Source organism: Pantherophis guttatus, chromosome 6 (assembly GCF_059756535.1).
Source record: "Pantherophis guttatus breed Tessera chromosome 6, ASM5975653v1, whole genome shotgun sequence".
Lineage (NCBI taxonomy): Eukaryota > Metazoa > Chordata > Lepidosauria > Squamata > Colubridae > Pantherophis > Pantherophis guttatus.
In genome coordinates, this window is record NC_142068.1 from 51,481,959 (window position 1) to 51,508,313 (window position 26,355).

Below are 26,355 nucleotides of genomic sequence, written 5' to 3' on the forward strand. Positions count from 1 at the left end.
CAAATCGCTCCTACGGGTTGAACCAAATTCCAATAGGGCAAGTAATAGATGCTTATTTTAACACACAGTCTACCGGAGGTTCTGACTGTTAGGCCGGAAATGTTGGCATGAGTGATATCTCCATACAATGTGAAAAAGTGACATTTCCCGCTCCCCCTTCCTAAGGCGCTTTCTAAGTTTTTATTGGACCCCCCTTTTCTTTGATGAAATGGTTCGTTCCGAAGGGGATGGGCGAGGGGGAGGAGACGTGCGGCCATTTTGTGCGCGGCTTGAGCGGTGGGCGCTTCTCGGTGAAAAGGGGAGGCCTCCGCCGCCGCCGCGATGTATATTAAGCAGGTACTCCGCACCGGGCGTAGAATTTGCGGTGTAGCGGTTTATTTTCTGTGGGAAATGGAAAGGAAGAGCCGTACAGAGCCGTACAGAGCTGAGAAGGGTAGTTGGGGAGAGGGATGCCGGAGTTGGGTTGGGGCGTGAGGGAAAGGAGGACGGTGTTTGTTGGCTCACAGGATAGCAGACAGGATATGGAGGCCGTGATCGTTGCGGAGGAGGCTCCTCGGTGCCTCGTTTTTGCCCCGGAGAGTCTTTTTTCAGTAGCAGATCAGAACAGAGATGACCCATCTTCGGGCCCTTCTGGGGAGGGGGGTGCATAGGGCTGACCCTGACGGGTTGCTGCTTTCCTTGGCGCGATGATGGGAGGACAAGAAGGGGGAGGTGGCCGTTCTTAGCTGACGTAAAATTAATGGGTCGGGAAGAAATAAGCGAAAATAAGATTGTGGGCCGGTTCTGTAGAAATGGTAATGGACAGCTGCAAAGATTGCAGGAGAAATTTGACTGTTCGTGAGGCAGATCAAGGTGATGAATTCGGACGGGTGGTTTGGGACGGGTGGTCCCCCCCCCCCAAAAAAAGCCGCAGTGCATCGTACTTGGCTGGTTTCGGGTGTGTCGTTGCATCCTAAGGAACTGTCAGTACACCGCATGCACCTCCAAATGGTTGGGTGCAGACGACCGTGTGGTTGCTAGATTGGGGTTTCTCGATCTTGACAACTCCCAGAATTCCTAGTCATGGCTGGTTGGGGAATTCTGGGAATTGGAGTCCTCACATCTTAAAAGTTGTTAAGGTTGAAAAACACTGCTCTAGATCGGCCTGTCGATTAAGGATTGTAGCTGGCATAGTGTAAATAAGATTAGAGTAAGACTGAGCTGGAATGACATTTGTGGCATACTGGCTAGAAAGTGCCAAAAGTGGCAAGTGTACTGTTCTTACATTAGCAACCAATTTTGGCTGTGACACAATTACAATAAGGCTGGTAACTTAATTACACATTTTCATATTAGTAAAACTGCTATGTGCAAGTCTTGATCAACCAAAGCCAGGACAGGCAGTGGAGGTCAGTACCTGCAGGTCCATCTGCCATATTGAAGATTGCAACATGGAATGTAAGAAGAGTACTCAGTACAGAGTATAAAATAAATGAAATTGAATTAAAGGAAATGTGTTTGTCTGAGAAGTTGGAAGGATGTAATGTGTTTGAAGAAGATAGGCTGATCTTGTAGAATACAAATTATAAAGTTCATGCTGAGAGATGAAGCTATAGTTTTAATTTGGATTAAAATATTGGTCAGAAAGTAAGACTAAAATGTAGATCAGAAAATATGCCTTATATCATCTAAGTCAGGAGTGTAAACTCACACTGCCACGGCGGTGTCACATGACATATCAGGACTTTTTTCCCCTTTACTAAACCAGGCATGGGCATGGCCAGCACATGATGCATCCAGCCCGCGGGCCGGGAGTTTGACAGCCCCGATCTAAGTTGTGTCAACTAGGTGATGTGCTCACAAGAAGGACTAATGATATTGCATATTATGCCCCAGTTTGTGGTGATAATAGAAGAACTAGTGATGTGTTTTAGAACAATTGTGCAATACTCTGGAATGAATGTGTTTTGGGGTAAAATGTTAGAAGAAATGAATAAATAGGTAGGAACCAGATAAGAAAATGTAGAAAAATGATAGGGCCATCTAAAATCACAGGAATAAAAATTTTGACAATTGAATTTTTTTAAAAGGGTGTTTCATATATGTGGTGCAATGCAGACATGGTAAAGAGCATAGCACAGATAATGATGCATGATGACCCCTAGATTGTTTAATGTAATTGTGGAATGAATAAAGAATTTTGTGATGCTATTTGAGGAGTGCTTTTCGGGTTATGTGAATGCATATCTTTTCTATACTAACATTGCTGCATTATTAGCTAAAAACATAGGTGATCTTCAACAAACATTACTTAGATTGTATGTTGCAATATGGAATATTGATCTGTGTGTGGTAAAACAAAAGGTACAACAAGAATGAATATGTATTGAATGAATGTAGATTAATTACGTTGCAACATTTTAGTTCAAAATCTGCAAGTTGATATATGATTTGATCTTTTCCTTTACTTTAAAAAATAATTCTGCTTATTTCAGGTAATTATCCAGGGATTTAGAAGTTACAGAGATCAAACTATAGTAGATCCCTTCAGTTCAAAACATAATGTCATTGGTAAGCTCTCTGCTACAAAGGATAAATATATATAATTTAAATAATGCAAATACTACTGAACATTTCTGAATATTTTTGTATAATAAAACTTCCAAATGTTGTGCAACATTTTGTTCACTGTGAGCCACCCACTATACTTTTGGATACTATATATTGTATAGTATCCACTTCCATTTAGACACTATACATTGTCTAAATGGAATAAATAAAAAATATGCAAATAATATAGGTAATCCTAGACTTTAGTTTGAGGATTTACTTCGTTTAGTAGCCATTTGAAGTTACAATGGCACTAAAAGAAATGACTTATAACTGTTTTTCACACTTATGACAATTGCAGTTTCCCCATAGCCATATGATCAAAATTCAGACACTTGGCAACTGATATATTTATAATAGTTGTAGTTTCCTGGGATCATGTGATTGCTGTTTTCTACCTTCTGATAAGCACAGTCAATGGAGAAGCCAGATTTACTTAACAACCATGTTACTAACTTAACAACTGCAATGATCCACTTAACAACTGTGGCAAGAAAAGTTGTAAAAGGGGGCAAAACTCACTTAACAAATGTATACTTAATAACAGAAATTTTGGGCTCAATTGGAGTTGTAATTATGGAATGTATTAAAAAGAAAATGGAATCTTTCCACTGTACCCTTGTGAGAGGTAAAATTCTTGTTTCTTTAATCTTCCTATAGACTATATTTGTATTTCATTCAAAATGTATAGTTAAGACATCTAGAAGTACCTGAGGCTCCTATGGCAAAGCATTAGTTTGGAAAAATCACAAGTCAAATGCTATATTGCTAATAAATCTTACGGGAATCACTTTTCCCCTTTTTAGCAGCTTGTTTTCCAGGGTTGCTCCATAATGACATGGTCTGAATGGAGGAATATAAGTGTGTCAGACTGTGATACAGATAGGATAAAATTAATATTTGACAATATCCATATGGTAGAAGATGGTTTAAAAGGTATTATAAAATAAAAAATCAAAATACCTTTGTGAAAGTTACTTTTTTCTGCACTTTGGTATGAAGTGTCTGGTTGATTTTAAGTGCAGGTGATCAGTTGGTAATTATTCTATTTTACAATTTTATTTTCATATATGTAATTTTATATACAACTAAAGATCTTTATCTTCTGACTCCAGTTAAAAATATTCCTATAATGAATTGACATCAACATTTATATAATTTTTATTGTTTCTTTTTAGTGGGCAGAAATGGTTCCGGAAAAAGCAACTTTTTCTATGGTAAGGAAAAGCTTCCAAATTTGCATTAAATGATAATCCCATTTATATTAAAGATATGCAGATAATATTGTGCATGACAGCTATGTACATTTGTATTTTCTTTCAAACAACACGATATCTTGACAAGTTTTGTAGTGTGAATACAACTTTATAAAGGCTAAGTACTTTTACATTATCTGTAATACCTTCTATAATACTGTATAAAATGTTTAGGAAGTTCATTATTAAAATATATCTTACAAATTAAATCTAATGCATTTCTTTATTACAGCAATTCAGTTCGTCCTCAGTGATGAATTCAGTCATCTTCGTCCTGAGCAAAGGCTGGCTTTGTTGCATGTAAGCAAACTCTTGACTGATAATTGCTAAAATAATTTGTTTTAATTGTTTGTATTGAAACCACATATATATTGCAGTTTAAACGCCAGTGAATTGCCATGATTTAAAAATCCTTAATAAATTGAATAATTCTATCAGAATTGAAGAAATACTTGTGGAATTTATTTTGCTTTGTCCTAACTATTGAGATGCATTATGGAATTAGATAAGGAAGAAAAAGGAACCAAGGTCTACATTTTTCCTGGAAAAATCTGTTGAGGTTTGGAGCCAAATGATGCTAGAGTCATGCCATTCCTCTCTGCTCTCCTCCAATTAAATCTTTCCATGTAATTTCTTACATACTTTTCTAATCACATCCCTTCTTTTTTACTTTTCTCCTTCACTATTTTTATCAGTCAGTGGATTTTTTTTTAACTCGTATGACCACTCCCTAGTATTTAGACTTTTCAAAACATTCCCATTAGCAGAAATAGACTCTTTCCCCCCAAAATACTACTGAACTGGGACTGATACCATAAAATAATATCTTAAGATTAGCTTGTGTAGTTATTTTTAATTAGCCTAATAATTGTACTAATTTAGTGAAGGAAAAATACAAAATATAAGTCATTTGATTGTATTATTAAGCTTATTACACAAACAGTATTTCTATTTTCTAGGAATAATAAAGTTTATACCTACATAAACTTTGAAGAATATGATACCAAAACATTGTATAAAATAGAACATTTAAAAACTTGGATAACTTAAATTATATATATGTTTTAGGAAGGCACAGGACCTCGGGTTATCTCTGCTTTTGTGGAAATTATTTTTGACAACTCAGACAACAGATTACCAGTAAGTTAAATATTTTAATTTTTATTTTATAAGTCCTCTTGGTTTTGTTTTATTTAAATTAAAAGGAAAATACCATAAATTACTTGATCAAAAATTATATCCAGGAAATTAATATTTGCATTCTATCTTATTTTAAGATTGATAAGGAAGAAGTATCTCTTCGCAGAGTCATTGGAGCTAAAAAAGATCAATATTTCTTAGACAAGAAAATGGTGACGTAAGTGGCAGTTTTATTTTATGAAAGCAATGTCATTTCTGCATGAAGTAGTTCTATATGAAATTTTAAATTAGTAGACAAGGTAACTTTTGAATATTTTCATTTGTCATATTTATAGCAATAGCACTTAGACTTATATACCACTTCACAGTGCTTTACAACCCTCTCTAAGCAGTTTATAGAGTCAGCATATTGCCCCCAACAATTTGGGTCCTCATTTTACTGACCTCAGAAGGGTGGAAGGCTAAGTCAATCTTGAGCTGGTGAGAATCGAACTACTGGCAGTGGACAGAATTAGCCTGCAAAACTGCATTCTAACCACTGTGCCACCACGGCTCATATTAGTATTCATTGTAAATCCCTTAATTTATCAATTTCGATCTTTTCAACTTCTACCTGTATGAAATATTTTAAAACATTTGGACTTAAATTGGTAGTTGTAACTACTAAGGCTTTAAAATAAATTCTATATTTATGATATAGAAATATCTCTGCAGATAGAAAGTGATCCCTGTTCCTGCTAGTTCAGTATATAGCTATTTAGAAAAACTGACTGCTATTGGCAGTCTCCTGTTTCTTCTTTAATAAAAAATAAATTATAAATAAATATTTAGGGCTGGTTTGGAAAACCTTTGAAATACTGTATTTAGAATGGTGATGAGAATTTCACCATTAGAGCTGCATTTCTTCTATTCCTATTGGAATTAACAAGAACAAAAGAGTATAGAGAAAAAAGGACTCTCATCCCAGTTATTGTTTTCCATTTGATTATTAATGTGTTCTGGCTACTCATTCCCCTACTATAGTTCTGAAGTAGGAATTGAATTCAAGGTTTGATTTAAATTTTATAAAAATATTGTACTTGGTAATACTGCAAAAAACTAAATGCCATTTCAAAAATAACAAATATTAAGCAAAATGTTTTTATGAATTAATACAACATTGGTTATTTAAATATTTTTATGCTACAATGTTTATAAAATTGACTTAAAATTTACTTCTAGGAAAAATGATGTCATGAACCTCCTTGAAAGTGCTGGATTTTCTCGCAGCAATCCCTATTATATTGTTAAGCAAGGAAAGGTATGACAATAGCTACTAACTATTTTTCAGAAAGACAAGTTCATAATTTTCAAAACAAATTGTCCACTAAAACAGAAGCAGGAATTCTAATTATATTTTAATTCAGGGGTCTCCAACTTACTGGTACCGGGCCACACAAGTGGTGGGCAAGAGTGAGAAACTTCATTTGCACATGCACAGAATTAGGTTGTGCATGAAAACATTCCCTATCCTCTCCACCGCCATTGCCAGTCTGCAGATCTAGAAAGTTTGGGAACTGATGCTTTAATTGACTAATTTTCATTAATATTTATATTTTTCCTTAATCTGAACCATTCAAAATATGTTCCCCAATTTTTCTTTATTAATGTGCTCCAAATACAACGTATTTTCACTAGTTGTAGCAGCATGACTAGTCTGAACAGAATTATAAGCAATAAAATAACATTAATATTTCATATTAGGCATTAGTGTATTACCTGTTTGCTTTCTATATATAAACAAAAACAGTGAAAGAAAATGTTGTTCCTAGATCAATCAGATGGCCACAGCTCCTGATTCTCAGAGATTAAAATTGCTAAGAGAAGTAGCTGGAACTAGAGTATATGATGAACGTAAAGAAGAGAGTATTTCCTTGATGAAGGAGACAGGTAACATAGTTTTTATCTGAATTTCCATAATATTTCAGTTTATTGATATTCTTCCACACATTTTTATTTTACTATTTTGGGAGGATTGCACTTACATAGGTGTCAATGGAGAGTCTCAGTCATCCAGATCATGGTTGTCCCAAAGGTGCTTTTTCAAGATGCAACTGGACTTCCTGTTTTTTCTTTGAAGACGTTTCGCTTTTTATCCAAGCAGCAGCTTCTGAAAAAGCACCTTCAGTGCACTTAAACATAGGATTTAAAATAAACTGATATTTTTAACATCTGAAAATTATTGCCCTTGTATTATATTCATATTCATTTCTCCTACATAGAAAAATTGCATTAAAAGCTGGATTTCTTATATTTTATAAAGCACTGATGTTAATTCTTCAACCTGGACTAGACTTACAACCATTCACTTACTGATCATTAAATCTTACGATGACACTGGAAAAATGTGATTTATAACTTGTTCTCAAAGGTTATCTGATCAAAATATAAGTGCTTGGCAATTGGGATGTATTTACATTGGTTGCAGTGTCTGGAGGTCACATTTCCATTTGCGACCTTCCCAGAGGGCTTATAACAAGCAAAGTCACTGGGGGACAGCAAGATTTGCTTAATTTATATGAATCTCTTAATCATGATAATTTGCTTAAATGACCACACAAAAGTATGGTTGGGTGTGACTCACTTAATGACTACATTGCTTAGCCATGGAAGTCCCAACTCTGGTTGTGAGTTGAGAACTATGTAAACTGCAGCTACTGTCCCAAACAATACATTGGCAGTGTGATAAACTCTCTAATAGAAACCAAAATTAAATGTTTATCTTTGGGAAAATGTTTTTTGTTCATGTTTTTGTTCATAAATATATTTAAGATATGTTTAGATTATTTTTCCATACATAGATAAATAATCTATTAAAACATGACACCACCATTCAGTAAAACATTGAGAACAAAATATGAATACATGTAGTTCACTATTGGAACAAAGTATTCCAGTCATATTGCTCTTAAATGGATTCAATTTGATTGCATTCCATAACGATGTTCCCAGAAAGTATTAAAAGGCATATATAGTTGTATCCACTAATAACCCTCTTATTTAATTTGTTTCTGAATGACTCTTAAAGAAGGGAAAAGGGAGAAAATAAATGAGCTGTTGAAGTATATTGAAGAGCGATTACATACACTGGAAGAAGAGAAGGAAGAATTAGCTCAATATCAAAAATGGGATAAAATGAGGAGAGCACTGGAATATACCATTTATAATCAGGAACTAAATGAAACCAGAGCTAAGCTTGATGAAGTAAGTCACTATTTTTTTTTTAATTTAATTTAATTTTTTTTGCTTTAATTTATATGCCGCCCTTCTCTGGAGACTCAGGGAGACTTACAATGCGTTAAGCAATAGCCTTCATACTTTTATATATTTATACAAAGTCAGCTTATTGCCCCCACAATTTGGGTCTTCATTTCACCTACCTTTGAAAGGATGGAAGGCTGAGTCAACCTTGAGCCTGGTGAGATTTGAACTTGCAGTAATTGCAAGCAGCAGATGTTAATAACAATGTTTAGTCCACTGTACTACAGGCTCTGTGTTTTGACTGTGTTAAAATAAATACCAATTTTCCTTTTTTTCATAACTAGTTTTGTTTTATGTAATATTATTGCATGTAATAGTAGTATTATATTACCAATAGACTAGCAAAGGTTAATTTACTGTATGTTTCAGCTTTCAGCCAAACGAGAAACAAGTGGAGAAAAATCTAGGCAATTAAGAGATGCACAACAGGATGCTCGAGATAAAATGGAGGTAAAAATTCACATAACTTAAGGTATTCCTAACTGTAAGAAAGATAAAATATTTTATGTAGTATGGCACTACACAGATATATCTAAAACTGGACTGAGATTGCGCTGGAATACAGAAATAAATGAATGAATGAATAGATTGTCTATAAGACAAATAGGAGTTCATATTTCCATTTAGGTGCTACACTGCATGTAATCAGCAATAAACTTCCAAAAATTAACCCCTATATGAATCTCCCTGGTTAAATCTTGTTATGTAGATATTGAGAATTGCTATATATTTTTTGCCTAGTATTTATTAATATGTTTGTACCGGTATGTAGGAAATTGAAAGACAAGTCCGTGAACTGAAAACAAAGATTTCGGCTATGAAAGAAGAGAAGGAGCAACTCAGTGCTGAGCGACAAGAACAGATAAAACAAAGGACCAAGTTAGAGCTTAAAGCAAAAGATTTGCAAGATGAACTTGCTGGAAATAGTGAACAACGGGTAAGAGTCCCATAGTAAAAGAACTTACTTGTTTGATTTTTTTAATTTCTCCTATTTATCAAAAGAATATGAACTGGAGTAAACACTGTGCAGCATTCATCTTCTTTTCATGCTCTTCTGGAAAAGTTTGCCCAAGGATTACAGTGTTCACTAAGTTATAAATCATTTCCTGAAAATGACAGCTGACAATCCTGACAGCTCTATTATCAGGATTGTATTGATGTTACTTTGAACATTTATGCATCAAAATTAGGAACTTTCTAAACATCTGATTACATTTTTAAATAATTAAAACTATTATTTTTATCATAACACAAACATGGCTTTACATACTTCTGACCCATGTTACATTTATTTTCAGAAAAGACTGTTGAAGGAGAGACAGAAACTTCTTGAAAAAATTGAAGAAAAACAGAAAGAATTGGCAGAAACAGAACCCAAGTTCAACAGTGTAAAAGAAAGAGAAGAACGAGGAATTGCCAGGTGTGAAATAGCTAATCTAGGGGAAAAAACATTTAGAAACAGCTCTCCATACCCAATTTTTGTGCCTGAAACAGAGTCTGAAAAAGCATTAGATTATCTTTTACTTCAAAATCAAGGCAAATACCTTTTTTCTTGGTATTTTGTTTTGGAAATTTTCTCTTTTTCTTTTTTGAATATATGGGTGTTAATTTTTCCATAGCCATGCTCATTTTGCAATCTAGCCCTACTTTTTCTGTATCATGACTCTTAACAATTCATCCTTTACCTAGAAGGCAGGAAAAGCAAAACAAACACCAAACTGTAAATTTCAGTCAGTACACGTTCTCTATCCTATTCAATGTCCTTATTATATTATGTGCCCTATAATTTATACATGCAGGAAATTATAAGATTATAAAATTATAATTTTAGAATTAAGCAAAAACTAATTATGGCGCATGCATCTTGCATTTATTTTTCTAAAGGAGTCACACAGTTTAAGAAAATGAATTCATATAATGATAATATTATTAAACTTGAATATATTTTGGTTATGACCTAATAGTTCTATTGAAACTCTTAATTTTAATTATTTTTGAACAGACTAGCACAGGCTACCCAGGAGAGAACTGATCTTTATGCAAAGCAAGGTCGAGGAAGTCAGTTTACCTCTAAAGAAGAGAGAGATAAATGGATTAAGAAAGAACTCAGGTCCTTAGATCAAGCTATCAATGACAAGAAAAGGCAGATTGCTGCTATACATAAGGATTTGGAAGATACAGAGGCTAACAAAGAGAAGAACCTGGAACAGTACAGTGTAAGTATTTGAGCTCATTGCTACACACAATTTAGTTTGATTCATGCATTTCATATATATCTAATTATGGATGAGCTGTTCTTAGAAACTACACTTCTAGGTATAATATCTAAACTGTACCTACCATGTTTCCCCGAAAATAAGACTCTGTCTTATATTTTTTTGAACCCTGAAATAAGCGCTTGGCCTTATTGCCATTGCTCAAAAGCCCAATTGGGCTTATTATCAGGGGATGTCTTATTTTGGGGGAAACAGGATACCCAAATCTTATACTTGTTCACAAACATAATGCTAAGCAAGGATGTTGTTAATTATTGTATGTTGAGGTCATTAAGTCTTAGTTTTCACATTATTCATAGATACTTTTTATAAAAGAAAAATTAATTACACTCATACTACATCTCAGATGGTTAAGTAATCCATTAATAAAAATCAAATTAAAAAAAAAATAAGGGTGAAGAGGAATGCAAAACTATAGTGACTCGAGTAAACCGTGCATTTACATAGAAACACACAAATATATACATACAGGTTGTTCTTAAATCACTATAGTTGCTGAAATTCTTTACTGGGTTACCTTATTTTCTTCAGTAAATCTTATGAGAGTTGTTGGATTTCTTGTGAAAAATGTATGGTTTCAACCACATAACCTGATACTTCTATTTACAGAGTAAAGATCGCATCTCATTTGTGATAATTTATAGATATTCCTTGTATTCCATTGTGGCCTTCATGATCTTTCACTGACATCACCTTTTAATAGTTCTTTTTTGTTTTCTACGGTAAAGATGATGGTAATTGTACTTTTACTCATAGGACCATTTTTAACATATACCTCAGGTGATCCATTCTCTCTCCACTCCAGCTGCAATATCACTTAGTAAATATGAATGTGTTATCTTGTATTAATTATTTGCATTCATCTACACTAAAAACAAATCTAAATTGCTTGTTTGTTTATATTGTTTGTCTAAATGCTGAACGGAAATTCATTGAATTCCAAACTTTTTTGTAAAGTTGATGCTGCTTAATAAAATGTGTTAAAGTTAGTAAAAATTGTGAAATGTATTTAAAACACTTTTCTTATGTACATTAGAAATTGGATCAAGATCTCAATGAAGTGAAAGCTCGTGTTGAAGAACTGGACAGAAAATATTATGAAGTAAAAAACAAAAAAGATGAGCTACAGAGTGAAAGAAAGTTAGTAATTTATTGAGGCTTTACATTCTTATGCTTGTAAGAATATGCATATGTAAATTTCCCCTTTTTAAAAAATTATTTATTTATTTATTTATTATTCGAATTTCTATGCCGCCCACTCCCCGAGGACTCTGGGTGGTTTACACCAAAGACAGTATACTAAATAGCATATTGCCCCCAACAATCTGGGTCCTCATTTTACCCACCTCGGAAGGATGGAAGGCTGAGTCAACCTTGAGCCGGTGAGATTTGATCTGCTGAATTAGCGGTCAGCTGACGTAGCTGCAGTACTGCACTAACCACTGTGCCACCTCGGCTGTTATATATTTTTTAAATATATAAATATATTTTAAAAATATATTCTTACGAAGATTTTGTCTTAGATCAAGGATGCTTAGCTTGAGCATCTAAAGGGCTGCCAAACTCGTGGCCTGCGGGCCAGATGCTAGCACAACCATGCCCGGTTTAGCAAAGGGGGAAAAATCCTGATCCGTCACGAGCAGTGATGTTGCAAGTTTGACACCCCTGATCTAGAGGTTTCCTCCCAAAATCATTGGATATCGCTGTTCTAAAAATTGCTTCAAATTGTAATTTAATGGGTTGAAAACAATTGCATTAACCATTTAATAAGTGTTAATTAAGCTTACATTTAAATTATATTTAGCTTTTGTCCTTGCGCTATCCATTTTTGAACATATCCCTGAGCAAGCGATTCAAAGACCAAACACATCCCTTAGTTTGTATTTTATTATCCTACTGGTAGAAGGAAATAAAATTTCCCATTAAATCTGCAGTAGTGCTATTATACTGCAGACTAATTTAAGGGATCTCAAATGTAGTGTCTTGATTCACTAAAATAATAGAAGAATTTGTGTAATTCCCATCCTCGTGATTATTCATGCAATGTAATATATTCAAATAATGGTTTCACTGGATACTTTTAATAGTTATGTTGTAATCTATGTATAAAATAAAACTGCTCTGGCTTGTCCAGCAGAAGTGGGAAAAAGTTTAATAGCAATCCAACTTTTCTGTGTTGGGCTTGCCAAATGTAAAGCTGAAACATGTCAGAACTGGGCTTAACATGAACAAAGTTGGAAATCTGTAAACTTGTCCAGGCAAAGCAAATTCTGAAGCAAATTCTGTTAAGAATCTTGCTTTGTAGCAAAATACTTTTGCAACAAATTTGTTCTAATTTAGGGTGTTGTGATCCACAGTTTGAGAGTCACTAACCTAATGTGTTTTACCAATTTATCACTACCATAATGCAATAAAATTAGACTTCCTGAGGTTATACTTTTTTTTACTTTCCAAAAGCTGGAAATTGTTATAAATAAATGGAATTAGGTGGTTCACAGAAAATAATTTGGCTATTTGGGGGAAGAGAAGAATATTTTGTTATGAGATAATTCAAATATAGGTATTCTATTTTGAAATTCTGCAAAGCACATTAATAATTATATTTATAATGCCTTTTAAAAAAATATTTTTATTAATTTGGCTACCTCTTAAAATATTTTTCAGTTATTTGTGGAGAGAAGAGAATGCAGAACAGCAAGCACTTGCTGCAAAGAGAGAGGATTTGGAAAAGAAACAACAACTTCTTAGAGCAGCAACAGGAAAGGTAGATAATGATCATAATTACTGATGTTTTGCTAAAAGATTTATATTGTAAATCATACAGTTCTTATACTTTAGGCTTCTTAATATTTTATGAGACATAGTAGAATGGTGGGACACTTGAAAGTAAAAAAATAAGAATACAGCATTTAAAACTAAACGCTTTAAATAAAATTACATTCATGGTTTTCAGAATTTGATTTCTTTATCAAATAGCACCATACACCAAACATTTACTTGCCTATATGAGTTCCCATAGCAGTAGCTTTACAAATTTATTTATTTATATAAATGATGAAATTACTCTATTTTATAATGTGCAGAAAAAACACTACACATTATAATTGTACACAGGTACATATAAATTAATAGCAAATCTGAAGACTTATTTTATTTTGTTTTCTGCTATAGACAAGATAATCAAGTTTGTGGGGAAAGGTTCTGTGAAACATAAAAGTGTTAATGATATTGGACATAGACAATTTCCACAGAATATTAAGATTTATAATGACTTCTATTTTATTATAAATAGGCTATTCTAAATGGTATTGATAGCATAAACAAGGTTCTGGAGCACTTTCGTCGTAAAGGCATTAATCAACATGTTTTGAATGGCTATCATGGAATAGTGATGAATAACTTTGAATGTGAGCCTGCCTTCTACACCTGTGTTGAAGTTACTGCAGGAAATAGGTATAGTTATCACTAGTTATTTTTTTAACAGAATTTTTTTTTGTGTTGCACTTAAACTGGTAAATTAAAATTATTTTTTGAAGCAATTATAGGCATCAAATATTTTGAAGACAATTCCAACAATAGTTGCTATTAACATTTTAGACAGTCTGGTACAGTGATTAAGATGGTGGATCAAAAGAGATTCTGATTCTAGTCCTCCCTTGGGCATAGAAACTTTGGGCTGGTTCCTTCCTCGTATCCCAGTCAGTTTTGGCTTTGCAAGCAGGCAGCTAATAAACCATCTGGTTGTATCATATACAGCTCTACTGTAAGAACCAGGCAAACATAGCACAAAAGCATAATAATAGCTTAGAAAGCACTTAAGAGAAATAACAAAAGTTGTCTGACTCAATTATATAAGATTACATATATTTGACTGTATAGTTGCTTCACCTTTTTATGGTTATCTTTGATACTAGGAATGGGACATACTATGCTGTCATAGTATGCTGTTACAATAAACCTTTATTCATTTTCTTTATCTTTTATGACAGGTTGTTTTACCACATTGTAGATTCTGATGAAGTTAGTACTAAAATACTGATGGAGTTCAATAAAATGAATCTACCAGGGGAGGTGACTTTTCTTCCTCTGAACAAACTGGATGTTAGAGACACTGCATATCCTGAAACAAATGTAAGTTTGTTTTGCTGTAAATAATTTACTACTGTAGTAGTTGAGTTATATGAGTACAATATCTTCATATTAAAGTAGCTACAAATAAATAGAATGAATAAAATTATAAGCAGTGTAGGCTCTGGGTTGCCTCTCTGTATGTTGTGATTCTGAATAGCCTAAGTTCATGATATTTTTCTTTGATTTTAACGGTCTCATAATTAGTATTATATGTATTTTGCATTTCAATACTTTTTATTCCTTGTATGGTTTTGTGTTAGATCACACAGTATTTAATCTGCATCTGTTAAATTTAAGATAAATTCTACTGGTTTGCAAATTTTTCAGCTATTTGGCTTGGTTATTATTTTCAGGATGCCATTCCAATGATCAGTAAACTGAGGTACAATCCAAGATTTGATAAAGCCTTTAAACATGTTTTTGGAAAGACTCTTATTTGTCGAAGTATGGAAGTATCTACACAGCTGGCTAGAGCTTTTACTATGGATTGTATTACTTTGGAAGGTATGGTTGATTACAGTTTGATTTATGATGTAAATATATATTTCAGGTTGCTTTGATCTGCCCAACACAATATTAAATCCAGTGTACCAGCATTTCTGATTAAATCATAAGAGAGTTTTATGATTGCTAATGTCATAATTTCTTTTGTGTACTGAGAAAAGTTACAATAATATTTCAATACTCCTTATAATAACTGATTTAATTGATTTTGAGGCTGGCTTGTTCAAGCATTGTCTGCATAAACTACAGTTCTCCATTCCCATGAGATAACAATTCGAATCTGCTGAAGGTAAATTCTGGTAACCTGTTGTTCTGGTCACATAGAAGTAGCAACACATTGACCTGGATTCATCTTGTGCATGTAACTCATTATGTTCTGACAGGATAATTTTTTCATGTACAGACCAGTTTGAAAACTATTTTTTATTCAACAGAACATCATTTTTGTTGTAGGTGATCAAGTCAGTCATAGAGGGGCTTTAACTGGAGGTTATTATGATACAAGAAAGTCTAGACTTGAACTCCAAAAAGATGTTAGGAAAGCAGAAGAGGAACTTGGAGAGCTTGAAGCAAAACTCAATGAAAATCTACGCAGAAACATTGAAAATATCCTTCATAGATTATTTGCTTGCTTGTCTGAGATGTGCTGTATATATGAGTAGTTGACTTGAATATGATGAAAATATCCTTAGTGTTACTTGTCATTGCCTGCCTCTTCTGTCTCTTTTCCGCAGTGCAGGAGTCAATAGGCATAGCTGGCACATGAGAGGACACGTATCTGTAGTTCTCTCAGGCTCTGCCTGATTTTTTTTTTCTTGTTTTCCTCTTCTAAACCTAGGTGCATCTTATGGTCAGGTGCGTCTTGTAGTGCGAAAAATACAGTATATGTTCTTTCCACTGGAGCATATAATATCACTGTTTAAAATGGTCAGGGCCATGTTGTTGTATTTATATGATAATTGCCCCTGCCCTAAAGTACATTTTTACGTCTGAAAGTGTAAGCAACTTTAGGCTTTCTTACTTTCTGGGGAAAAAAAAAAAGCTAGCTATTATTCTAGCAGACTTTCAGACTTTAGTTGTGTTTGGTTGGTCATCTTAGCCAGATAATGATGTGGTAGTGGTGATAATTATTTTCTATTTTAATTTATTATATATTGGAATTGTTCTCTGCTACACAGAATCCTAACAATTAGGTTAATAAATAAATAGTCTGCAATTGGTTGGTTAAGTTAAATAGATGATATGATTACTAATCTATCATTTTAAGCAAATTAGATTTTTTTATTATATTGTAACGTTTAACTTATTTCTTCTACAATGATGTAAATGGGAAGCTTTATTGATATGAAGAAACTTACAACCATTTTAGCATATTGGGTTATACGTAATCCATCACTTTAACAATGGATAGAATTAATCCTTAGCGCATCGCAGGAATTAATAATGAAATTGATCAACTGATGAATCAAATGCAACAAATAGAAACACAGCAAAGAAAATTCAAGGCTTCCAGAGACAGCATTTTGTCAGAGATGAAGATGCTGAAAGAGAAGAGACAACAATCAGAAAAAACATTTATGCCTAAGGTACAGAATATCTGAGAATGTTCGCCATTTGGGAGGCATTTGCTCTAGTTTCAGTGGTAGAATTCAAAGACAAAGAATGGGGTTAACGTTAAGTGGTTTCAAAAGAAAAGAAGCAAGTGATGGGGAAAAAAAACAATAGCTACAAAATTAATTGAACCAGGAGGCTCCTTTCATGAATGAATAATTATACTTGGCTTAATTTCATTTTAGCAACGCAGTTTACAAAGTTTAGAAGCAAGTTTACATGCTATGGAATCAACCCGAGAATCATTAAAAGCAGAACTGGGAACAGACCTGTTGTCTCAACTTAGCTTAGAGGACCAAAAACGAGTTGATGCACTTAATGATGAAATCCGACAGCTACAGCAAGTAAGCATGTTCATGCTTCAGAATCAAATTGCAGTCTGAATCATGTTCGAGAGTTATTAAATTAAAAAATAACAATTTGTTTAACTTTCCATAAGTAACCTAAGTATTTATTTATAGCAGATATATAGGCATAGATTACCTATGTACAGCTAAAATGACTGGGATTACAAATATTTTGTAAGACATAATATGATAAGTTTTGGCTTAGCATGTTGTCTGACTCCAAAGTTGGGTTTCTTTATAATTCACTGTCTGAATGTCAATTATGGTTTAGTTAAAAAACAATTGTTAAGCAAACCATGACCTAGTGTGATGTATGAACCCCCCAGTACATGTGTATTAATATTCTTCTCATTTTAAGACTAAGCATTGCTGGTTATAGCATTCTTGATAGTTTTAAGTTCTCACATCTTAAAATTAATGAGATTGACAAACACTGAGTAGGTGGTTAACTTGTCTGTTGTTCAGAAGGTCGTGATTGTAATATAAACTAGATGCATTTCATATGAAGTAGTGGAGAGGTTTAGAAAGTTTCTGTGGAAAGATTTCATTGTAATTTAAAAATCCATATTACTTAATTTTGGAAATATTGTACAAATTGAATTTTCTTGTACAAATTGAAATATTTTACAAATTGCTATTTCTTGCTTTATAGGAAAACAGGCAGCTTTTGAATGAGAGGATCAAGCTTGAAGGCATCATCACTAGAGTTGAAACCTACCTCAATGAAAATTTAAGGAAGCGGTTAGACCAAGTTGAGCAGGTAGGATACTTTATTTTTTTATCCATTTTTTTTAAAACAAATCTTGATTTCAACATAATATATATCATTATTGTGAGAAAGGAGAGTAAATCTGTTTCTAAGAAAATTCTGTTTTTAAAAATGACCCACTTGCCTAACCCAGATGATTTAGATTTAGCCACACATAGACGCAATCTTATTTAAAACTTCCCTGAAATATGCCAACTATCTTCTGGGTGAACTCCTAACTTGAGGGGAAAAAAGGCAAAAAAGAAAAAAGTCCTTTTGTGGCATCTGGACAGATTTTTTTAAATATGTGATTTTTACTGCTAGAATTATTATTGTTAAACTCAAGATGGCAGCTCATTAGAAAAATAATTTATAATAAAATCACATTTTGAAAGAGATTTTTTTTACTAAATATTACTAAGCCTTACATCCCTACAAATTACTGAATTTAAGTACTGCAAGAACACACCCCAAACTTCCTATTGAAAAATGTGTACAGGCCTTTCTGCAGAACAATGACTAATTAAGGTCTGAGACTGTGCCTTGATATCCAAAATAGTTTTATATTTAAAAAATAAATCTGACAGAATTTAATTCAACTTAGAAACTCTTTTCTATCTATAAACACAAGTTTGTACTATATCTGAAATCTGGTTCAAGGTTCTTTTGGATTCACAGTTCCCGCTGGAAAAATAGTTAGTGGTCAGGAAGGCTTTTATTTTAGAAGCATTCTTCAGTTCCTAATATCCTTGCATCTCCTGTATGGATTTCTTCAATTCATTTTACATGAGGCTGTTCTCAAAGAAACTAGCTGATGCAAAATATAGCAACTGATAAAATTATTTTAAAAATATTACTACTGTTATCTAACATCTTTATTGCAGAAGTTATACTTCCTACTGAGTTGTTTCTGGGAAATCAACATGCTAATTATTGTTTTAAAACCCTATGGCTCCAGACCTGGGTATTTATGAGGCTTACCCCAGACTCATTCTGCCTGCATAATATGAACAAACAAAATGCCTGTTGAATCTTTCCATTTGCTGTAAATTATGATGGGAGGAGGCTAGGGAACACTTGATTTTCAAGGTTAGAATGGCTCCCACTCTTGTGGCCTTCCAGAAACTAGTTAAAACATAGTCATAGATGTTCCAGGAGCTTTTGACTCCTGATTGGTGGGAATCATAAGTACCAGATGTGCAGGTCTCATAATATTAAAGTAGGTGGAACTATTCTATTTTATGCCTTTATTTATGTGCTGGGTCACTGCCATTATTTTTTGTCCATTAGCTTGTCTTTTTAAGATTGAGGAAGTTAGAAATTATATTCATTAGTCTTCAGTTTCCAAATTGTGTGAAAAAGTTGATTAAATCATGTTACAAATCATATTATGAATTAAAAAATTAAATGCAGGGATTAGTTCAGGCAATCACAAGGAATCAATACTGAGTTGAAAGCACAAAAATGATTCCAAGTTGAACAATTTGTGATTTTGTACATATTGTTAGAATGTAATTTCTAGTCATCATGAACATTGGAATGTACATGTCTTTCAGGAGCTCAACGAACTGAGAGAGACAGAAGGTGGCACTGTTCTTACAGCCACAACATCTGAACTTGAGGCAATCAACAAACGAGTAAAGGATACATTGGCACGATCAGATGGTTGGTAATCTTATTTAAGCAAAGAAAGTAATAGTTTGCTTTCTTAAAACATCCTAAAACATACATGTATGTTGTTAGGACAAAAATAAAGCACAAATAATAAAAAATAGAGTGACAACAACCTAAGCGATAGAAATTTTTCTTCAAACAGATTTATGTCATCTGAATATATTACACATGTTTTAGAATGATTCAACAGTTAGTATACTATATACCCTTATTTTATAGTTGATTCCTTTGCTTTTGACCTAAATGCTGCCATCGTTCATTCCATTTTCCAGACCTAATGTATCTTCTGGCCTCTGCATCAAATTCCTTCCCTTGTTCCCAATCAGTATAGCCTTTCTTTGTTCTACTTCTTTTTACTCTATGTAATCTATTCCTCAGTATTATTTTATATATTTATCTAGTTTACTATTTTTATACTTTGTTTTCACTTTAATAGACCTGGACAATTCAATTGATAAAACAGAAGCTGGAATAAAAGAACTTCAGAAGAGCATGGAGCGTTGGAAGAATATGGAAAAAGAACACATGGATGCTATTAATCATGACACAAAAGAACTTGAAAAGATGACTAACAGGCAAGGTATGCTTCTGAAGAAAAAAGAAGAATGTATGAAGAAAATCAGAGAACTGGGCTCTCTTCCCCAAGAAGCATTTGAAAAATACCAGACTTTGAGCCTAAAGCAGGTAATAAATGTCTACTTTTCATGATCAGAGATGATAGATGTTAGGTAATATCATACATTTATAAAAATTTTTAATTCTTTTATGCAGCTCTTTCGCAAACTGGAACAATGCAACACAGAATTGAAAAAATATAGCCACGTTAATAAAAAAGCTCTCGATCAATTTGTGAACTTTTCAGAACAGAAAGAAAAGTTGATAAAACGTCAAGAAGAGTTAGATAGGGGTTACAAATCCATCATGGAATTGATGAATGTCCTTGAACTCAGAAAATATGAAGCTATCCAGCTGACTTTCAAACAGGTATCATTTGACAATAGTCTAACATATAGAAAATGCATATTCTTTGGAATTAAACACCTTAATATTATTAGCTTATTTTTTTGATCTCTGAAATATAAGTGGTTTTGTTGTCATTTTAACCTCCTTCCAAAGAAATGGGTTTAGTTGTAAAATGCTTATAAATATATTAAGTTATATGAAATGTTAGGGAACAAACAAGTTTTATATAAACATTATAACTCGATAACTTTCATATCAAAACTATATTAGTTGAAAGAGGTCATTTAGTCAATCTACTTCATTCTTTTATTGTTTGTCATTCTTGAATTGTGTTTCATCAAGGTGTCAAAGAATTTCAGTGAAGTGTTTCAGAAACTGGTACCTGGGGGCAAAGCAACACTTGTGATGAAGAAAGGTGATGTGGAAGGTAGTCAGTCTCAAGATGAAGGTGAAGGCAGTGCTGAGAGTGAAAAGGGATCAGGATCTCAAAGCAGTGTTCCATCCGTAGACCAGTTCACTGGCGTTGGAATTAGGGTAAAGCAAGACTATTTTAAATTGGCCTTTAATTATTGCTAAATCTCTTAATGATATTTTAAGAGATAAGAATAATGTCTCCAATTGTTTCTCTCCACCCAGTACGTTATGGCAAAATGGGTGTGCTCCAGGCCCCCTCATTAAATGTTGTCATTTTGCAGGACCAAGGAAGCATGCTTTCACTGTCACAGTCTCCACCCTCTGGTATAGCATTTTGCCTGGAGATAAGGAGAGCACTCTCGCTCTCCTTACGTGATTTTCATCCCCCAGGCCTGGGGTTAATGTATTGGGGAGGAGGGAAGTGTCCGTTTATTATTATTACTTGTATCATTTTTTAGCTCATTTTAATCTGTGTGGCTTTAGGTTTTATATGTTTTTATTGATTGGGGAGATTGTATTGTAGCTCCCCTTTTCACTTAGGGAGCCTCAGTAAACAATAAACTAATTTTTCTGCTGTTTCTTCAGGTGTCCTTTACTGGTAAACAAGGTGAAATGAGAGAAATGCAGCAGCTTTCTGGTGGACAGAAATCATTAGTGGCTCTTGCCTTGATTTTTGCAATTCAGAAATGTGATCCTGCTCCATTTTACCTCTTTGATGAAATTGATCAAGCCCTGGATGCCCAGCACAGGAAGGCTGTTTCAGGTACAGATACAGCATTTCAGATCAGTCTCTTGTGCAAATGAGTTTTTTTTGTCTACTTGCCCCTTCCTATGAATTTTTCTCTTATTTGTGTTACTAAAACAAAATTAGTATGTGATACCTAGTATACCTTTGCGGAGGAGGGCATTAAGATGTATGTTCAGCTTATTTGTCCTATTAGCCTATTTCACTTAAGAAAATAGTTTGAAACATTCTTATATAAAAGCATTTGGCACAAAATCTTGAAGTCAATGGCAGAATGTCAGCTTTCATGTATTGTAATCTCTGCTAAAACGAACTGTGTAAGGATAGCTCATACCATTTTACTAGGAAGTTTTTAATAAAATTGCTTGTGGCTATTTCTGAATATAGCTTACATAATTTATTACTGTATTGTATATAGGTGGTTTATAGCTGTCCTCCAGGTGCACAGTTATGAAATGCTGCAATACTTTTTTGATGAGAGTTGTACACTTTACAGCAACACTTAAGGATAATGCTTGTCTTTTGGGAGGATCTTCACAAGTGTCCTTCATATATGCATGAGTACAGTTGATAAATGGTACAGTCAGATAAGAGAAGCAGGAATCCTCAATGGTTTAACAATCAGCAAAGAAACTTAAGCAGAACCCACCCTAATGAATCAAGCAGTTAAAAGTTGCTGCAGGAAATTTATACCTTTGGACTTGCAACATTGATGTCAGCCCAGGTAAACCAGACTGCAAACACCACAAGATGAACTAATTCTACTTTATTGTAAGGCTACATTAACAGAATCTTGCATGTGTGAAGGTATAAACTTCCACCATTGCGTTTAATCTCTTGATCCATTAGGGTGAGACTTTTCTCAGTTCCTTATTGTGATTGCTAAGCAGTTGTGGGCTCTTGTCTGATTGTGCCCTAGGTAACATTTCTCCTCTTTCTTCAAGGCTACTAATGCATTCCATTCCATTCCTAATTTTCTTCCTCTGACCATGAAGCCTCTCGGGGCTCCTACCTCTCTTGTCAGATTGTTTCCGAGGCATCATCTGTTCTCCTCCTTTCCTAAGGTTGTTCAAACATTTCATTGTACATGAAAATTAAAATTTTACTGTACAACACTAGTGTAAAATGCATTCAGTATACAAAAATGAAAAACTAAAAAAATATTCTCTTTTTATTCTTTGTTTCATTGATAACGGATCCTGGATTAAATTATCAATATCTTTTTAGAAATCATTTGTAATGAAAGAGTACTAAAATGCTGTGCTTAAGATTATCAAATTCTGTATTGATTAGTGGTTTTAAAGAGTCAACAATTTACACCTAATATACAATATATTAGAAAAGTATAAATTACTATCTTTAGATCTTAATTTAGTAGAAAAGATGCAGGGTTTTCTTTCTTTTTTTCTTGCTCTTTTTCACTTTTTCAGTACAAAATATTAGAAATCATCACTACAATATGTGTAAAGTCAAATCTTTGAACTGAATGATCCCCATTCTCTTTGGCACATCATAAAATGCTTAAGTATCTTATGTTACTTTTGACATTTAAATTGGTAATTTGACTGAAGAAATTCTAACCATAGCCAGACTGCTGAAACTCTATCAGCCAAGTCATATAAAGTACCAAACCACAAATTGGTACGGTCTTAAAACTGATGTGACATGGAACTTTATATCCCACTGGTAGCATTGCATCTTGAGTCATATAGGAACCAGCAGTTGGATCAAAAAGTAACTAAGCTTTAGTTGATGACTAAGAGTATTGCAGATGTTTCGTTAAAGTTTTAGATTATGTACTAATAGACACTGTATTTTAACAATTTATTTATTTGTTAAATTTTTTGCCGCCTATCTTTCTGTGGGGCTACTCTAGCGGCTTACAATAAGAAGAAGAAAAAGAAAAAGGCATGTAAACAGAACAAAAGTAAAATAATAGAACAATCAAGTAAAAAATGACGAACACAATGAAAATAAATACATTAATATGATAAGCAGAAGGATGGATGGGTAGAGAGTAGAGAGCAGAGGGAGGGGTCAGGTGGAGTCTGCCATCAATCTTCCACCTCCAGTTTACTTCATTTATTTATTTCAATCTATTTCAGATATGATCATGGAATTAGCAGAACACGCTCAATTCATTACCACAACATTCAGACCTGAACTGCTTGAATCTGCTGATAAATTCTATGGTGTAAAATTCAGAAATAAGGTGTGCAGCTTAAAATGTACAGTATGAATATTATTGTATGCTAATTAACAGTTATTAAGGTTACAATATGTTTATTCAGTATCAAATTATTTGTAGTCACTATTAAATTTTTCTTGATTTAAAGACTAAAATTGGCTTAGATTTCAGCTTGATTTAATTAATTTAAGAACATGATGCAATCTGATAAGATATCCTAAACATTTATCAAACATTTCAGTGTGATGTACAGTTAGATCAAATATGGATACCCATTTTTCTAGACTTCTTAAACTATACAAGCATATTAAAAGATCAATTAACAAATCATGATACTGTCAAAATTACAGTACATATATTATGTCATAGAATATGGTCCCATGATTAGTGCAAAATTCTTCATAGATTTGGACTATAGAACACATCATAAACATGATTTCTTGATGGTCATAGCCATTTACATTTGTATTTTTGAAAACAAGGACTGTATCATATATTAAGCCATTTATTATTTGTGCAGAAATAATATTGTACATGCAAGGAATCTAACAACGAACTGAATTAATCACTAATGCTGTTATTAGTTGCATTTTTCCAATTATAATTGCCAAATTGTTTTTTCTTATGTAGGTAAGCCATATTGATGTGATCACTGCAGAGATGGCCAAAGACTTTGTGGAAGATGATACTACTCATGGTTAATTGGACAACTACTGCTAATATGTTAAGAAAATGTAAAATATTTTAACCAACATTGGGCAATTGTATAAATCTAAATATGCAGTCACTGTTCAGCAGCTACTTTAATATACTTATTAGACCATTTCATAATTTTCTTGGTGTCCTCTGTATGTACATGTGTTGTATTCTTTTAGAAAATATCTGTTTTATATGTGAAGCTTGAAAATATGTTCTCTGCAGGTATTTTGTAAAATGTTTTTCTTGTTTAAATGTGTCTATTGTCAACTTCAGTTCTTGCTTTCTAGTGGTGATCTTACTGTTATATTGTCTCACATGATTTTTTTTAAAAAAACAGCTTTAATAAAATAATTGTTTTTAGTGCTATAACATATTTCTTTCTTGAAAACTCTTTTTGAATCAGGTGCCATTACTTCACACATAGTTTGATTACATAAGATATTTGTGACAAAATTTGCATATTAGTGCTTAGCAATAGGGATATGGGAAAATAAGTTTATGACTTGATTTAATTTAGTTTTCTAGACACCTATATGTTACCTATACTATTTATAAAACTGATTTTAAACATTTCATCTAAATTATATACTACAGTGGCTCATAGTTAAATTGATTTTCTATATTATCAAGAGAATAAAGATGACTAAGAATCATAACACTAAGAATTCATTCACGTTTGAACCCTGTTCATCCTCTTCTTGTTGCCAAATTGTTTATGTCCACCTATCATTGGATTTCTAGAAAGCAAACAATGAAAATGGGAAACATTTTATTAAAATGTATGTTTTTTGTTCTATATGCTTGATCAAGTGTATGGAGTCCATAGAAGCGTAGGCTGTAAGAAATTTGATCATTAGTATGCTATAAATCTGTAATGGCAATGGAAGCAGCGAAACGGCAGTACTTCGCCGCTCTCATTGCATCTGCAGAAAACTGCCCAGCTGCCCTGTTTAGGGTGACCGACTCCCTCCTTAATCTTGGAGTGAGGGAGGACCCCTTGCAGGGCCGAGCTGAGGATTTTGCAGAGTTTCTGCAAGATAAAATTGCTCAGATCCAGACCGGGCTGGACTCTGACTGGGCAGAATCCACTGAGGAGACTGGGGCTTGTCTTGGGGACATCTGGGTTGAGTTTGAGCCCTTTTCGTTGGATGAAGTGGACAGGATTATGGGTCGGCTGGGGACCTCCATGTGTTTATTGGACCTGTGTCCCTCCTGGCTTGTTTCGGCAGCCAGGGAGGTAACCGGAGACTGGATCCATGCTGAGGGAGGGGGTCTTCCCCGCTGCACTCAAAGAGGCGGTGGTTCGCCCTCTCCTCAAGAAGCCCAATCTGGACCCTGACTCCCTTAATAACTACCATCTAGTCTCCAACCTCCGTTTTTTAGTGAAGGTTGTCGAGTCCGTGGTGGCACAGCAATTCCCTCAATTCCTGAAGGAAACTGACTACCTGGTTCCTTACCAATCTGGTTTCAGGCGCGATCACAGCACGGAAATGGCATTGGTCGCCCTATGAATGATCTCTGGCGGGCCCGTGATGGGGGTTGTTCCTCCATCCTGGTCCTTGACCGCTCAGCGGCTTTCGATACCATCGACCGTGGTATCCTACTGCAGTGACTCGGGAGGTTGGGGATAGGAGGCACTGTTCTGCAGTGGTTCTCCTCCTATCTCTCAGGCCGCTTGCAGTTTGTATCGGCAGGGGGTCAGAGATCCTTCCAGAGGCCCCTTACTTCTGGGGTGCCTCAGGGATCGGTTCTCTCCTCCCTGCTCTTTAA

The 26,355-nt window shown here is 34.0% G+C and overlaps 1 protein-coding gene across 1 annotated transcript; it reads left to right on the plus strand.

Moving 5' to 3' along the window:
* Nucleotides 1-222: 222 nt before the first annotated feature.
* Nucleotides 223-24,954, plus strand: SMC3 (structural maintenance of chromosomes 3). The gene is made up of 29 exons (XM_034440076.3): nucleotides 223-336; nucleotides 2,475-2,550; nucleotides 3,768-3,806; nucleotides 4,078-4,145; nucleotides 4,914-4,985; nucleotides 5,123-5,202; nucleotides 6,207-6,285; nucleotides 6,797-6,914; nucleotides 8,053-8,228; nucleotides 8,655-8,735; nucleotides 9,058-9,222; nucleotides 9,584-9,705; nucleotides 10,288-10,501; nucleotides 11,598-11,701; nucleotides 13,226-13,325; nucleotides 13,854-14,014; nucleotides 14,551-14,692; nucleotides 15,046-15,196; nucleotides 15,650-15,802; nucleotides 16,631-16,782; nucleotides 16,993-17,151; nucleotides 17,807-17,914; nucleotides 19,459-19,567; nucleotides 20,013-20,260; nucleotides 20,348-20,560; nucleotides 20,882-21,073; nucleotides 21,539-21,716; nucleotides 23,804-23,910; nucleotides 24,517-24,954. The coding sequence occupies exons 1-29, from the start codon at nucleotides 322-324 to the stop codon at nucleotides 24,586-24,588; spliced, it is 3,654 nt and encodes a 1,217-aa protein (XP_034295967.1). The 5' UTR covers nucleotides 223-321; the 3' UTR covers nucleotides 24,589-24,954.
* The last annotated feature ends 1,401 nt before the right edge of the window (nucleotides 24,955-26,355 follow it).